This window comes from Parus major, chromosome Z (assembly GCF_001522545.3).
Source record: "Parus major isolate Abel chromosome Z, Parus_major1.1, whole genome shotgun sequence".
NCBI lineage: Eukaryota > Metazoa > Chordata > Aves > Passeriformes > Paridae > Parus > Parus major.
Window position 1 is genome coordinate 16853868 of NC_031799.1, and position 16518 is coordinate 16870385.

The following is a 16518-nucleotide window of genomic DNA, read 5'->3' on the forward strand; positions in this document are numbered from 1 at the left end:
ACTGTGTGTTTCAGCCCAGTGTGCACAAATTGCCTCTTTCCTGCAACTTCTGAAACAAGTTTCTGTGCAGTGTCTGGTCTTCCCCTTACTGCACTTTTAAAAAAAAAGAAATTAAACACAGGGCCCTATTCAACCAAAAATAACCCTTGCAGCTGTACTGCCTGAGCTCTGTGAGACTCTTGTTCTCTGAGGATATTTATACAATTCTTAAAGGGAAACTATCCCCTTTCAAGCAGTCACAGAAGAGGCTATAACACATAATGATGATCCCATCCAGCAGAGCTGTTCTGTTCTCTGTCACAGCAGAGAAAGTTGTGCCTGTCCACAGTATCCAAATCTCCTGGGCCTAAAAGGGAAGCAGAGAGAACTGGCTGGAAGTGGTTGTTACTTGGCCAAGAACTTTCTTTCTTGAGTAAGAGAAATGTGAAGAGATTTATTTCATGCTCTGGTATTTCAACTGCCACTTCTGGATCTAGAATGTGGAGAAGTATGTGGCTGGAAGAATCAATTTATAAGGTTTCATGGCAAAAATCTCACAGTAAGGGTAAAAGGGGTGTGTGTCACCCTGCACACTTCCTCTTGATTTCCGGGAGCAGCTTAAAGGAAAAGAGGGTATTTGTGGCTTCCTTCCACCTGAGGCCAAGTGGGTTTCGTGCAGTTTCCATTTCCTTGTTTCTCAAGAGTTATTCTGCACATTTGTGAGAGAAGTGTTGAGGTGAGCGTTAGCAGTGGAATTAAATAATAAAATGTACAAAATACAGAATCAGGGAAAGCTTAAACAAGAGGAGCTCTAAAGATTATAAAAAGGATTCACTTTTCTCTTTCTGTTTGTTGGACAGTTTGTCCCCAGAGCTATGATATAGCCCACTGGCTATCATGCAGGAGTTTGCACGACATTCAGAGGTTTCCCACTGGAAGCAGCTGGAACTGAAATAAGCCTGGTAAAAATGCGCAACAGGTAGTACAGTAGATACCTTTAATCTCCTAAGGGAAATAACAAGTCCAATTTAAGATTTATTAGAAATAAAGAAGAACAAAACTTTTGAAATAATACCAGTTGCAGAGGTCAAAATATACCTCCACTTCAGAAAAAAAATATGTTAGGCCTATTATATGTTAATCATCTTTGTGAGGCTGTGGTTGAAGGAAACAGACTATTTGTTCAGTAACAAATTGTAAAAATTTGTTCAGTAAAAAACTGTTCATAACAAATATAGTATGTGTCAGTTCAGAACTTTTGAATTTCCTTGTTGACACTTAAGAATTAACTTAGACCAAAAGATGAGGATGCAAATATTTGATAATTGTACAAAAATGTTGCTGGATTTTTGTGTTTTATTTTGGCTTATCTGTCGTGCATGTGTTTTCAACATTGATACTGGAGCTTGCTATGGCAAGAGAGCAAGTACAAACATACAATTTCATCTGACCAGTCTTCTGCAGTAAACTAGGAAAACCAGTAAATTATGCTGTATTTTATATCACTTACTCACAACTACATAATACAGTTTTTAATGTCATATTAAACCTGTATGGTTTGTCCCTCTAATGATGGCCTGAGTATTTGACAATGTTCTTTTGCATATGAGATAGGAACATACTGCTCAACAGGAAATGTGTTTAGCTCCATGTCTTCTCCAGTGTCCACAGAAGTAGGGTCTCAACCCTTCAGCTAATTACTTCATAGATATAGCTCTTTAAATGTGTTTTAAGTTGTTTTTACATTACTTTATTCCCAAGGGCCTTTGGCAAGTAAGCTGCTGGTTTCTGCAATCCTGATTTAGTGAAGAAAAAAAATTAGGCATGAGTTCAACATGAAGCATACACATAGTCTCACTGAGATAAATAAAAACTTTAGGGCAACAGGGGCCCTAACAGGGCCTCTATTAGTTATGCCTTGGTCCTCAAAGAAGATGCTAGATCCTTGATCTATACCAATTGGCAAAATGCTGGGGCTTAGTGCGCATTCTTAGCATCAGCTTCCTTATTCCACAGTCCCAACTATTTCCTTAGGAGTATCTCGGACACCACAATAGCCAACTCGGTTCAATAAACATCCCACTGCGACTGTATTGTGGCTCACCTGTACTGCCCAGTGCAGAGCTGTTTTGAAGTCCTTGTCCACCAGAGTTGGGTCTGCTCCCTTGTGCAGCAGAGTCTGGGTGTGCTGGGGCCTGTTGTGGAATGCGGCCCAGTGGAGTGAAGTCATTCCCTGTAAGCCACAAACCCAGAGGGCAAATTATTGTCACTCATAAGAGCACCCTTCAGCTCTCTGTAGATAAGGCAAGCAGCCCTGAAACTATCCAGGGCGGACAAATTCTTCCCTCCTCACCTTGATTTGAAACAGTAGCAGCTTCTGAATTAGTGGAGTCACAAGAGGAGGACAAAGCAATTAGCTTTTTGGAATTATTACAAAACACGGATACAAATACAGATGCTTACTCCATATACATGCCTATAGCCTGTTATAAATAACATGGTCATGCCCACAATGGCTGGGGGGACAGTTCCTCATTGCTCAGCTTGAATCCTGCAATAAAAGCCTGATTTAAAATGGTGCTTTGGCATTACACAGCGTAATGTTTGTATTTGTTCTTGTCTTTGATCCAAAATAAATATTTTAAGCTATTACCGCAGCTGGCACTAGACAGCAAGCTAAAGAACTTACAGAGTGATGGCCACAAAAAAGTCACAATATAAACATTTTATATGTACCCTTCAGGGAGAAAACAAAGAAAATGGTAAGGTATTCAGTTGCCTTTTCATTCCATCTTAGCTGTATCCAGTCAGTCTTAACAGATCAGAGAATTCATGGCCTATATTTGCACCTTCAGCATTGCTACTCTCACCTGCATTTTACCCCATATCCATAATAATTAAGATTTTCTGTATAAATTGATTAATTTATTATGTTTCTAACAAATTGATAGTGTTTTTCAGGTGTGGTGACATTTTCCTTTTGGCCCGTGTTGTTTTCTTTTACCAGAAAAAATGCATTTCAAGGGTCTTGCCTTATTTCTACAAGGATAAAAAGCATTTAACCAAAAACCCAACCAACCAGCCAACCAACCAACCAACCAAAAAAAAAGTTGAGTGGAAAAGCAATTAAAACTTGAAATAGAACCCCAAAAAAGCCAATTGTTAATAACCTAGATAAAGTATGAGCAACATTGATGCAGACAGCTTATCAGTGCATTAAAGTGGAAGCTGTTTGCAGTGATTTTCTGACTAAAAGCCTGAACGCCTTAGCATTCATTTCTCTCACTCATCATGTATCTTTTAAGTCTTTCAAGCTCCCTTGTGGCTTAAGTATGAGCGATAACAAAACAGAGCAGTTGAATGAGAGCAGCTTTGGTTTTAGTTAAGGTTTGCAAGGATTAATCATGGGGGTTTGAGTTTTGTAAAACCAAAATTGAGGGTAAACTCCAGCACCAACTGAAATTAATGGGAGCTCTGCCACTGATGTCAGTAGACATGAGGGACTTAGTACTGTTAATGGACACACATTATCTATGGGACTTCAGTAAAGTGATTTCCAGCTGGGAAATGAGTACTGTCACTAGTCCTGGAGAGCATGAAAATCACTGAAGGAGAAACGACAGTGTACCAGGCCGTCTTTCTGTCGTCCTCTGCCAGTGTGTTGATATGGCCAAAAAAAAAAAAAAAAATTTGAAAAATCAACTTTCTCTCTGTTTCTGCTGTGGTAGCCAGCAGAATCAGCGGTAACATAAGAGTGTAAAACTGTGGGTAGTTTTAAAAATCTCTATAGTACAGTGACAAAACTCAGAGAGATCAGTAGCAGATGCTTAGTGCAAAAATACAAGAAACAAGGCTTGACAATATACTGCCACCTAATACATGGTAATCAGACTAATGACTTCATATGACATCCAGCCCTCTAAACAGTGATGATGCATTTTCAGAAAAAGTATTCATTTTCATTTTATTTGAAACTATTGCCTGATAATTTTTGTAGAAGTCCCCATATTTTTATATGCAAAACCCCAGACCAGTAAATAGCAATTTTCTTTTCATTTCTATGCCATTTATGACACCGTGGATTTATATCATTCTTCTGATGTAGTTGCCAAGTTGAAAGTCCTGTTATAGTTAGTTTGCTCTAGTTAGCCTGCCCATGTAAGGAAGCTGCTCTGTAACTATTATCATCTTTGTAGTCCTTTTTCTGTTCCTTTTCTCATGTATTTTTTTCAGTTTACTCTTCTAGCTGTATGGCTGTACAAAGGATTCAAACAGAGCTTCATGTGTCCTTTCAGAGAGCCCAGCAAAGCAAAGAGCATTGAGCTGTTTGCAGCAGCAGCTCACTCGTGTGGGCTTTCTGCACACACAGCTGCCTAGCCCACACGGTCTGTGCTTTCTGCTACCACCCTTGAGTGGCATCTGTAGGTAGACAGACTACTGTTCGTTAGTGGAAGCATGAGAGTGGTATCAGAACTGACAAAGCTGAGGGTCCAGCAGAATACAATCTTAGAGGTGAGACAGCCAAACAATTGCACATTCATAAAAAATAAGGAGCAGTATGGGACATAAAAGGACAAGAAATAGTGTGACACTTGTTTTGCTCAGATTCAAGGCTTTTACAAGGAATGTTTCTTCACATTGTCATCTCACAGGCTTCACTAATAAACCCACAGAAAGACAGTTGTGGAAGCTATGAAACCTCCAGATGCATTTCTTACTGTTTACGTGTTCATGCATTTGTCAGGGTGTTTTCCTCAAGTGTCAGATGGGAAAACTGAAGTGTTTTACTTATGCCAAGAGAACAGCTCTGTTAGTTGTAATCATTTATGAGGATCCACATTTTTCAGATAATGTGAGTATTCAGGGCTTAGTACTGACATTTGAACAAATATTTTGTCAGTGCCAAATGACAGTGAGATGGACTAAGAGTTCCAAATTGCATGTAGCAGTGCTTTATAGCAAAATACTATGGCTTGAAATAATGATCCACCGTTCCATGCAATTCATTAGCAACACAGTTCTACATTAAGGCAATGCACATGTCTGGTTTAGGATGCTGTGAGCAGGGTCTGAAAACCTTTCAGTAAGTAAGGAAGAGGAAAAATTAACAGCCCTCTGGCCATTTTGGCACTGTGGAAAAGAGACACATCCTTGAGCAATGAAACATATGAAAAGACACGCAGAATCTCTCTCGTGTCTTGGCTTCTCTATTTGGAGAAAAATGCATGGGAAGTTAACTCTTTCCTATGTACAATATATATACATGAAGGACACAATTCCATATGGAAGACAACAGCATGAATTTTTGTGCTTCCATGACTGTTCTGTGTAATGCCAGCTCTCTGATACTTTTCTTGAGAACAGTACTTGAATGATGGGATCAAGGAATCATTAGATCATAGAATGGCTTGGCCTGGCTTGGATCTTAAAGATCACCTGCCTGCCATAGACAGAAGACACCTCCCATTAGATCAGGTTGCTCAGAGCTCCATCCAGCCTGGCCTTGAACACTTGTTATTGGTAAAGGTGAAGATTTTGTCCAGTGTCTAACTTCAGAAGAATTGAGGACAATTATTGTCCTGACAAATGATTTAAGAGAAGGACTCAAGGTAACTCATTGTTGGCTGAATAGAGAGAAGCTTTATTAGCCTACAGGTGCATAGTGTATAGAAGGAAGAATGAGGTAATACTTTGCAGAGTTCAGCAAAAGCAATATAGAAATTTTTGACTAGTGCACAGCCTTATTTTGAAATCAAATGGTTTCTATGCCTCCAGTGCCAAGGACTGTGACTTGTAGCACAAGCTCACTCACCTCATTGTCCTGGTGATTAATTTCACTAAGATTTGATTGCTGCAGAAGCAAGCTCAGAAGCCTGTGGAAGCAATGATATAATCAGTGTGCTGTATTCCTGACTAAACTTGAAAAACTGACAGTTTTTTAAAAAACAAAAGGCACAATTTCATGAAAAATCAGCATTAGTAATGGACACAGGTCAGAATCTTAGGTATGAGCTTTGTCATATGAGCAAAACAAAATAGGATTTTATGGCTTATGGTAACAACAGAAGTTTAGAGCTTAGAATTAAAAGATCCACTCAGAATAACTGTTGTGCTGACTGCTAGGCTAGATTCAGGATGTATAGTACTGTACATGCGTGCATTTTGGTAGCTTAGCAATTTGCTGCCAACGTATTTTATGTCTTAAACAGAGATGCCAGCTTCTGTAAGGATTTTTCACTCTAACTCTCAGAGTAAAAGGATGTAGTGTACACATTTGTGCGCATATGTGTGTATATGCATACTTGCCATATGTTTACAGACACAAACCCCAATATTTTACAAGGCCTTACAGAATGTCTGATGGAATAGGGCCATTATTATGGCATAAAACATAGCAATGTTTAGGTTCACATTTTATAGAATATTGGACTACAAACACTCCCCTCTGGTGGAGGGAAAAATAAAATAGTTACATGAAATACTATTCAAGCACAATAATATTTTTAACACTTCATTTTCCTTTTGTGATGTTGTGAAGATGTTCTGAAGTCACTATTGGTTTAGCAAAGATGATTGTTTTTTATAGCAGGATGCTAAGTGTTTGGGTCATGTACGTGGCTGGGCCATGGAATTGAAAAACACCATCCAATCACATGCTGTAACAAAGCCAATCCTTATATGAATGTACAGTTCTTAGGATTCTAGCAAAAGGAAGGATGTATCCTCAGTGGATCACTGTGCAAACCTGTGGCTCATCTGATGATGTGAATTTGCTAGAAACCTTCAGAACATGAAGAAGACATACTGTTTAGAAAGGAAAGTAAAAGATAATGAAGTATCAAGGAAAGAAAGCTGATAAATGTAAAGATAACACAGAAAAAAATGTATAAAATCCTGTATTCGTGCCCATGTAGAGGACACTGAATGAAAATCTTTTGCTGCTTTCTATCTTCAACCACTTCTAGTGTATTTTCTGGATTGAACTGTGCTCAGGTGTGTGCATTAGATTAAGCTGAGACTGTTTCATGTCAAATTTGCTCTTCCCTACCGGTAATAAAGAGCTAGCTATGTAAATTATTCAAAAGAAGATATTTACAGCTGCTTAGGGATGATTTTGACAATTCTGCAGTGAAAATCTTATTTATAAGTAACATCTTCCTCAGGTGTTTAAAGTCCAAATTTAGGAGCTCTTTTAAAGCAGAGTCCCTAAAGGGTGATGATTGGGAAGATCCCAGCACATGGGTTGTGCTTAGACTTCAAATGCATTTGCACATGGATACAAATTCTTGTAGAAAAGAGGTGTCACACCTCTTTTTCTAAATAGAATCACATTGTAGGAACTCTGAAGGAAGACACTAGGATGGTTGAGATTGGTTTGGTAGAAGTTTGTAAAATCGAAGAAAGAGTCTGTTGTCATTTAGCAAAACTCAATCTCAGAAATTCAGTGTCTGAAAACAGGTGTTGGTAAATATCAACTCGCGAGGAGAAATAAAGTGAGATAACCATATTGTGCTTGCAAAACTAATTTATCATGTCGTTTTGTAATCTGATAAAGGGCTCTGTGGTTCCACTCCAGATATGATCAATGACACCACTGTATGTGAAAGCAATCTAATTATTTGACGTGAACCTTTAGCATCAACAAAATTTGACTCAGTTACACCATTAGACCATCATGGCAACTTAAGTGATACCATTTAAATATGTAGATACCCAACCAAACAGCTGAAGTTTCTCTCTTATCTACTCTTGAAGGCATAGAACATGAACAGATTCGCTTTTCCACCTTGCCTGTGGAGGCACTGGAGCACATAAATCAACTATCAAATCAATACATGAACTGTCCCTGTCTTTCCATGCTGCCTCCAGCACGTGAGTAGTGGACTGCCAGATTTCAAATTTAACTGCAAAAGCATTTCACAACTGGCAGTTGCATATTCTCTTTTGGCAGTAACATAGAATTCAAGGGACTGACAATGACCATGATGGAAAAACCAGGCCCGTGTGTGGGCCTGGGGCAAACCCAGTGGGAAGACAAGAAAAGAAAAACTGTGCACAGCCAAGAAAGGGCTGACTGTATCCTTGGAGAACATGAAAAACACTCAGGGGACCCAGTGTGCTCCTGTTTGAGAAGATTAGTGTTCCTTCTCAAGTAGCAATGTGTGTGGTGTTGTGCAAACATTGTCTTCTTTCTCATGTAGGCTTTGTTTAATGATAGTGACCTTTTTTGCAGAAATCTAAAATTATTCTCTCCAAGTGACACATGAAAAGCAAAGATAATGTGGAAAATGAGCAAAGCTGTTAAAAAAGGCTGGAGAACAAGATCAGCGGAAATGGCCAGATGTCTGGGCTGGTCTGATATGGTTATAGCAACAAAATCATAGACTCAGTGATTAAGTCATACAAACATGTTACATGTACTGGAATGTTTTACCTGCTACCTTGTCTTCCTATACCTTCAGGCATGATTTACTTAGGGGAGTTTTTTGAGTGAATTTATTCAGATGTACAAATCAAAATTTATTAAACCTTCCTATTGTCACAGGCTGGAATCAGAAAAAGAGAATCTTTCTTAAGAGTTCTTGTGAAGACACTCTGTAGCTATTGTTCTACCTTAGTTAAAAATGAGCCAGAACACAAATCCTTAACTTCCCCTTTATGGCTGGGGATTTTCAGAGAGGTTGTCTTGTGGAAAATTTTTCTCACATTTGCCACACTATTCAAGAGAAGTCCAGAGAAGGAGTCTTGTAATATTTCATGTGGGTAGGACAGACAGTTAGTTGGGCAGGGGAAATGCAGGGTTTCAACCTCTAATTATTTTCTCTCCTCCAGGTATTGTGATATTAAAACAGGCTCCTCACGTTACCCGGCCATTGATCTCTGGTACACAAGTGTTGCACAATGTTTTTCCTCCTCTCTACCCCCTTCACAGTAACCACTAAACAAAGACAAAGGTCACAAGTGTAGCTGTCACAGCTATTATTCCTGCTCTGGGCTCTCCCTGGGTTGCTGGATACCTGACTCAATCAGCCAAAGCTGGGCACATACCTCACGTCAGGCTCTGCGGTGGCAGCATGTAGCGGCAACCTCCCGTTTTTGTCAGGTATGTTCTGCTTAGCACCATTCCTGAGCAGGCTGACACAGCCCTCCAGCCAGCCCTAAAAAAAGAAATTGGAGCATATCAAAAAGGAAAGTCAAAAGTATAAGGCCATATCTTTTCTTGTTGCTGCCGGCATTCACATGTGACTGTAATAATTTCTGTCAGCAGAGGAACTGCACTTTTTTTCCACAGTAGAGGTTAACCAGCACTGAGAGAAGTTCCCCTTTGGAGTCTCTGTCTCAAACTACCTCAGTTGTTCATTTCTCTGATGAGGTTTGATTTACACTGTACTATTATTTGTTTGTTTGTCTGGTTGGTTGGTTTTTTTGCCTGCAGCTGTGGCAAGCACTAACAGTGATTAAAAACTTACTAATTCCTCTATCACTAGCAAATGCTACACATATTCTTGCATGTGAATTCAATCATACTAGATTAAACCAAGAACATGAGCACTCAATCTGATTTTGTTTGTGGTATTTTAGCAAGGATGGCAAATCAATGGTAAAAAGCCTTAGAGTGTGGTCTTACAAATGTTGTTGTAGAAGTTTGTATTAGTGGCGGTGTTAAGACTGAAAATAGTACCAAAACAGATGGGATGAATCAGTTCTTGGACTAAAACCTTCTATTGATCACCTCAGCATAAAAGCAAGTAAACAGCCTGGTTGTGACCACATAAATCTTTCAGCATATACTTAAGTCTGAAGAAAATCAAGCATGAGTTTAAATGATTTTTAAAACCTCAGCAGGTAATTGATAAAGACCATTGCCTCCCATATGAGCTATTTTGGATTGGCATTATGAGCATTTCTGGGGAAAATGTGTGGAATGGTGGAATCAGAACAGCCCTGTTGGAGCTGATGGTGGACGTACAACGCATTCAAATGCCACACGCAGTCTTGACTGTGCAACTCTCCTGAATTCATTTGTCTGGACAGACATCACAGATGAATTCTCTCTGGACCTCTTGTTATATCCCTCACAGAAACAGAAATGGAAACTTAGAAGCCTGGGTGGTTTAAATCTTTTCCAGTCATTTAGTTTTTTCCAAAGAATATTTTTTCCCCTCTGGGAAAAGAGGAAGGAAAAAATAAGTGTGACATTTATTATGGGATATTTAAAAAAATATCTTGCAGAGGAAATGTTTGTTTTCAAGTAAGTGGGGCATGCTCCTTGCACTGGATGAGACTGCCTGTTATTTTCTACACTTATTTTCTGGCTGAATATTGCATAGGTAAGCAGGAACATTATTTTTGTCCTGGAAGACAAATTTTCAGGAAGAAACTAGGTGAAAGGCATTTAATTAGGCTACCACAGCGTCTGTTTAAATGAGCTGGCAGTCATCCAGTGCAGTCATCCAGTGCAGCCATAGCTGCACACTCCTTCTTCCTTTCTGTCCAGTTAATAATGGAGGCCCAGACTGCTCACCTAACTTGGTCCCCACTTTCTCTCTGAAACCTGAATTACTTCCCGTAAGGAGTAGAAGACTAAGGAGAAGAGGACTGTCCTTGTTACTTCAGACAGATTCTGAAGTACAATTCCTTTCCCGAATGTCTCAGTGGGATGTCTGCTTCTCCAGTCACTTACATGTGGCTTGATCACTGGATTATGGTCTGGGCAAGTGCACCTGCACCTTCAGCACCTTGACCTTCAGTTCTCAACCTGGCCAAACAAAGTCAAGCACCACAGTGAAAAGAAGCCCTGGTTTGTGTGGTGTGCAGGAACACATGCCTGCTGACCACCAGAATCTGAGATAGGAAAGCCCTCACTTGAGCATAAATATCTAATGCTGGCTAAGGGAGAAGTCAATCTGCATATTAAGAACAAGACAGGACTTTCAATGAACAAAAAAAAAAGGTTTTTTACTTGTGAGATCCTCATATCATGCACTTTTTTTATAAGCCAAAAGAGAAAGGACACTCTTACAGGAGTCTCTGAAAGGAGTCCTGATTCTCTTGTAATAATCATTGCTCCAGCTTTGCATTGTAGTAAAGTTTCAAAACCAATTCCACTGTTGTCTAAAACCAAATGTTTTTTGCTTTTTTTTTTTCCCCCCCTGTAGTATAAGGAAAAGTCTTATTTGGTCTGCACATTTATTCCCTTCACTCCATCCTGGTGCCCCAAGTCTTGGTACCAAATAAGTTGCCAGAGATAAACTGGTACGTCCACAAGCATCTTGAGTATTAATATTGGCTCCCATCTTCAACAAAAGCTTCACTGTGTCAACCTGGCGTCCTGACACAGCATGCATCAAAGGTGTGCAACCTGGGGGAAGAAAGCCAGATTTATTTTACAATTTCATTGTGCCATGCCCATAAGATATAGTTTCTTACTTTCTAATGTTAACACTGGCAACTTAACAAATCCTTTCTCTGATGACTGTCCAATAGTTTTACTGAGCTTTTTTTAGTCAGGAAGTAACTACTGTTGCAGTCACTGACCACTGATTTTAAAAAGAGCATGACTATATTAGCAAACGCTTTGCCTCATTAACACTGCTTCTGGAGGGAAAAGTGCTCTTCTGTTGATGAGTTCCCAAAATGAACTTTTGACTTTGTACACCATTTTGGAGGCTGATATTCTTCAGAATGACTAGTAGCCAGATGGTGCTTGTCTAATTTTTTCAAACCCCAGCTTCATTCTGTATTTGTATTCAAATCACTTATCAAGTGTGATTGAAACACTAACCAAGCTGTGTCCCTTGCAAAGGTATAAAAACGTATATACACAGAGAACGACTTAATTGGAAGTCTGGATTTGCTCTAAGATATTTTATTTCCTGTTTTTTATATAAACTTTTTTTAATATCCTGCAAAAATTTTCTGTTTTGTAAAACCCCTGAAATTTACATTTAAACCTAATACTCAAATTTCTTTGTGAAGTATTGTATAATTTAATTGCTTCCTCTTCCTTCCATTCTGTTAACTGTTGAAAAACAGCAAGAGCTTTTCCCGCAGAATCTGGCAAAGCAATTTAAAATTACTAGTCTGGGAATAAACATGAGTATTAGAAACTATAAGACTATTAGCAGCTTCACATATAGTTAAAAAATAATTATTCTTACTGGACCCACTGAGATTGCTGAAGAAATGTGCAACTCAAGCTAAAATCATGCCAACCCTGACAAATGTGCAGGATATGAGCTGTGTGTTTTGTGCTGGAAAACTAGTCTTCAGTTACATTTGCATGGACAACCTAGGACATAAGTTAGTGACAGAGCTGAAGTACTCCTGGCCAGTCCATCTCCACTTACTCCACCCACCATTCATACCTAGTCTTTCTCCCATTAAGGGGGGAACAGGGACCATTTTGTCTTGAGTAAATTTTCTCTACTAAGCAGATGTTTTAAAGACATCAATTAGAATGCCTGGTTTAAAGTATAATTGGTAGCTTGGTAGAAGTTGTTAAAGATTAGAAAAGACAGTGTTCATATGGAAGTTTTATAAGAAACTGACATTAAAAAAATACTTCTGACAAAACAAGTTGTCCTTGAGAACAGCTTCCAGAGGTCTGTGGTCCTTACTCACTTAGGAAATAGATGCATATAAAACCCTGCCAATGTACAATGATTTGTAATAACATTAAATAGTAACTTGAACACAAAATGAGCACAGCCTGACAGATAAAACAGATCAGTTAGATAATTGCACATTGTATAACCAACCCTTTGGCAAAAAATTACTTGACAAAACCATTCAAACTGTGACTGTACACATACTATAACCTCTGTGTTAGAGATGTGCAGAGTATGTCATTTGGCATTGGTAAAAATATTCTTTTTCCTCCCCTGAAATGTCAACAGTTTCTCAGCATCTCCCTAAATAAGATAAACTAAATAAATGGTAAAGTACAGTCTAATCATAGCAAAGCAGCTTATTTGTAATCATATAAAAATATCTTACAATTACAGGGGGAAGGAATTATCCAAACTGTGCATTTCCAGTGGATGTTTCAAAGAGTAACTCAAATTTCCCATATTCTGCTACTAAATATACTTTGCTGAACACAAAAATGAGAATAAAAAAATGCAAAGTTTAATTTGCAAGCTGAAGCAACATTTCTCCTGAGAACAAGCTCGGCCTTCATTTACCCTCTCTGTCACAAGACTCCAGGATGGAAGGATCCTCTCGGATCACTGCAGTCAGGGTGTTCACATCTCCATTAGCAGCTGCTTGGTAAACCACAGCCAAGTCGATCTCTTCTGCTGCATCAGCTGCAGAGAGGGAGCACATCCATGAGTAAACAGTGAGCAATTACAAAAGATAAACAGTGAAAATAATGACACTTGTCTGACTGAGTTTAAATGACTGTGTAACTTGGGGTGGAACAAAGTGTATCCAAACAGCACTGTGGTTTTCGTTAGTCATCTGAAACTTACTTTTCATCATAACTTCTTCCAAAAACTTTCAAACATGGACATTGAAAAGACTTAAGAAAAATTCTGTAAAGTTTCCACTTATTGCAAGAAATCATACCAACGTAACACAACTTGAGAAAAAAATGTAATAACTGAACTAGCTCATAATATTTCTGGCTGCACTTTTATGAGATAGGATGAAATCAGGACTCAGGTGTTTTCAATTTTACTATCTATGTACCAGTCAGAAGACTGAGGCTTTCCCTTCCCTATAATGTCCAAGGGAATTCTCTCCTAGGGGAGTAAACTTCTGGCAGCAATGGTTTGTGTTGATAATTCCTGCAAAAAGGAAAAGTGGACTATTGCTTTTAACTCAGAAGAGGTTTATTTTGTTTGGCAGCTACAGTGTAAGTTATTATTTAAAGTAGATGCTTTGCAGGGCCTGTTCTGGAATATTTCTCAGACTTTTTCTAAAGAAATAATAGCAATGATTCTCTTCCCTTCTTCCATTTCCCTTCCTTTCAGACTGGTCATCCCATCCTCCACATGCATACATCTCCTTTAGCTTCAAGTAGACTATTAACTTCTTAATTCTAGGAGTCAGAAGAGTAGATTTTTTTGGTGCAGGGTCAAATCTGATGTAATGATAAAATGCTCTAGATATGTATTGTTGGTCAGAAACAGTCTCATGTTTCTGATTCTGTCAACTCAAAAAGAAGTACAGCTGCAGTGAGCTGCAATGGCTGAGGCATTAACCCCATGCAATGTTGGGAATTAACCCCAGATGGCCCCCATGTTCAGTCACTGCCCTGACCCCAGTGGGGTGGGAAGGAGAATCAGAAAATAGTAAAGTTGGTTCATTAAGATAACAGTTTAATAACTGAAATAACACATCATCATCATCACCACCACCATCAGAAGAACATCATCATTAATAATTGTAAAAGGAGAGAGATGAATAAAACCCAAGAAAGGCAGGTGATGCACAATACAGTGCTTGCCACCCGCTGACTGATGCCCAGCCTGTCATGCTGCAGCTCCCCCCAGTTCATACCCTGGCCATGCCAGTCTGTGTGTGGAACATCCCTCTGGCAGGTCAGGTCAGTTCTCCTGGCCATGCTCCCCCAGGCACGCCAGGCTCTTGGGCATCTGCTTGCTGCAGAGCACGGGACACTGAAATATCCTGGATTTAGGGTGAACACTAAGTAGGAACAACTAAAACAGTACTGTGTTTTCAACATTAGTCTCATTCTAAATGCAGAATACAAGCACTGTATTGGCTGCTAAGAAGAAAATTAACTCTTCCAGGCAGGGTGAGAGCTATATAACGTATCACTTGTCCAGCCACTGCACTACCTTGTTAGCTGGAGAAAGTGGCTATATCACACTAGAGAGCTGCTCAAAGGAAATACACATTAAGTGACTGGTGACTTATCTGTACTGTCCAACTTCTGGAGACAGCACGACTATGTAAGCTGTGCAGAAAAAAGGGAGATAGTTTAAAGAGCATTGAAAAGTTAAAAAGCTGTTATCATAATCAAATATTACATTATTTGTAACACATTGGTAGAAATATTTTAAACACTGCCATTATATTTTTTTGAGTGATAAAAGATCTTTAAATATTATTGTAAAATATTAGCCACATTACTCATGTTGTGATCAGATGCTGTCTCAGATGAACCTACACAAGCTCTATGTTGGGCTTCACAGCCTAGCCTAATTCTTCATGTGACCTCTCACTGGGTGCAATCAGGACTCTGGACTTCAAAATTTGGCTGCCATGGAAACACAATCTGCTCTTACCCTGGAACAGGTTAGTCTGTCAAAGCTGGAACTCTATGGGCTTGGGAAAATTAAAAAGCTGATGTTAATCTGTCTTTACCACAGAGTCCCTCTCAATTTCTCCTCAACTAAATAGAATCTGATTTATTTTCTTTCTTCCAAATGGCATTTTAAATTACACACTTCATAAAGTTTGTGAATAAAAATGTTGACTTGATTTTTATTCTGCTGAGGGGTCTGTTGCTGAGGCAACTGTTCATTTGGCTCAGAAGGTTTGTCTTGTGGGCCTGGGAGATACAGAGAGACGAGGAGTTGTTGCTGCCAAAGAGTCATCATCAGTGACTAGTACATGAAGAAAAAGAAGTGACCTTACCACTGGTACAGTTAGTAATATTTGCTTATTATGTCAGACCTGAAGATGCCTCTCACAATTGGTACACTTGGCAAAAAAAACATGTTAATGACCAGCTCAGGCTGAGTGGTTGATAGCTTGTGTTGCTCCTCTTGTCCAGTGTCTGGAGAAACACAGGGGGTACCAGCCCTGAGCACTGACATGGCTTCTCTCACAGCTGCTGTAGTATACAGCTGTGCAAATACTGTGTGGGAATGGTACAGAGAAGATGCTTCTGGCACTGGGAAAGTGCTAGATGTACCAAGGCAGACAGTGAATCAAAGGTGCCCTCACCTCCTTCAATGCATTACACATGTAAATTTTGTACTCTTTTTTTTGCCTGGTAGGTACTGTTAAGTATTCCTGTTGTTGAGTCAGGAGGAGAGAAAAATAGCCACAAAAGGGAAATCTCCATCTCCTGAGCAGAGCAGTTGCTTGCCTGGAGGGTGCTTTGGCGGGAAGATGAGGACAAGGGTGCAGTTCTTCATGTGGGTCTCCGAGTATCTCTGCCCTTTTTCGTCTAGGTAAAAGCAAGACACTTTCCCTTTGCTTCTGCTAGGCTCAGTCTGCTTTACCCAGAGCAGTTATCCTTTTGTATAATGGGAAGTAAAACGATGGATGGATGGATGGATGGATGGATGGATGGATGGATGGATGGATGGATGGATGGATGGAAAAATGAATGAAGTTTTGCCCCTGCTTCTTCTTGCAGAACACAGGCTCCATTCCTGTTACAGGATGGTGGCATGAAGCCACAAGGATTCATACTTCCCCACCCATGAGTCCTAGCTGCCAGAGCAAGGACAGGCAGGTGGAGCAGGCTGTCACCCTGCCTGGGAGCCTGGGCCAGGGGGAATGGAGGAGTGCTCATGCTGGGATTTGAATAAAGATGACCGACATGAATTCCAT

At 39.6% G+C, this 16518-nt stretch overlaps 1 protein-coding gene and 1 long non-coding RNA gene across 6 annotated transcripts in view; one reads left to right on the top strand and one right to left on the bottom strand.

The window, feature by feature from the left end:
* ANKRD55 (ankyrin repeat domain 55) overlaps positions 1-16518 on the bottom strand; it is a 47055-nt gene that overhangs the window by 26870 nt on the left and 3667 nt on the right. For all 5 annotated transcript variants that reach the window (XM_015653140.3, XM_015653142.3, XM_015653139.3 and 2 more), the window contains exons 2-6: positions 13167-13289; positions 11211-11341; positions 9028-9137; positions 5792-5852; positions 2084-2212 (exon numbers count right to left, since the gene is read on the bottom strand). In XM_015653140.3, coding sequence (XP_015508626.1) covers positions 2084-2212; positions 5792-5852; positions 9028-9137; positions 11211-11341; positions 13167-13289 — 554 coding nt within the window. The remainder of the gene's footprint in view (positions 1-2083; positions 2213-5791; positions 5853-9027; positions 9138-11210; positions 11342-13166; positions 13290-16518) is intronic.
* LOC117243653 overlaps positions 8942-16518 on the top strand; it is a 56814-nt gene continuing 49237 nt past the window's right edge. Inside the window, exon 1 of the long non-coding RNA XR_001525464.1 lies at positions 8942-9082. This is a non-coding gene — a long non-coding RNA (uncharacterized LOC117243653). The remainder of the gene's footprint in view (positions 9083-16518) is intronic.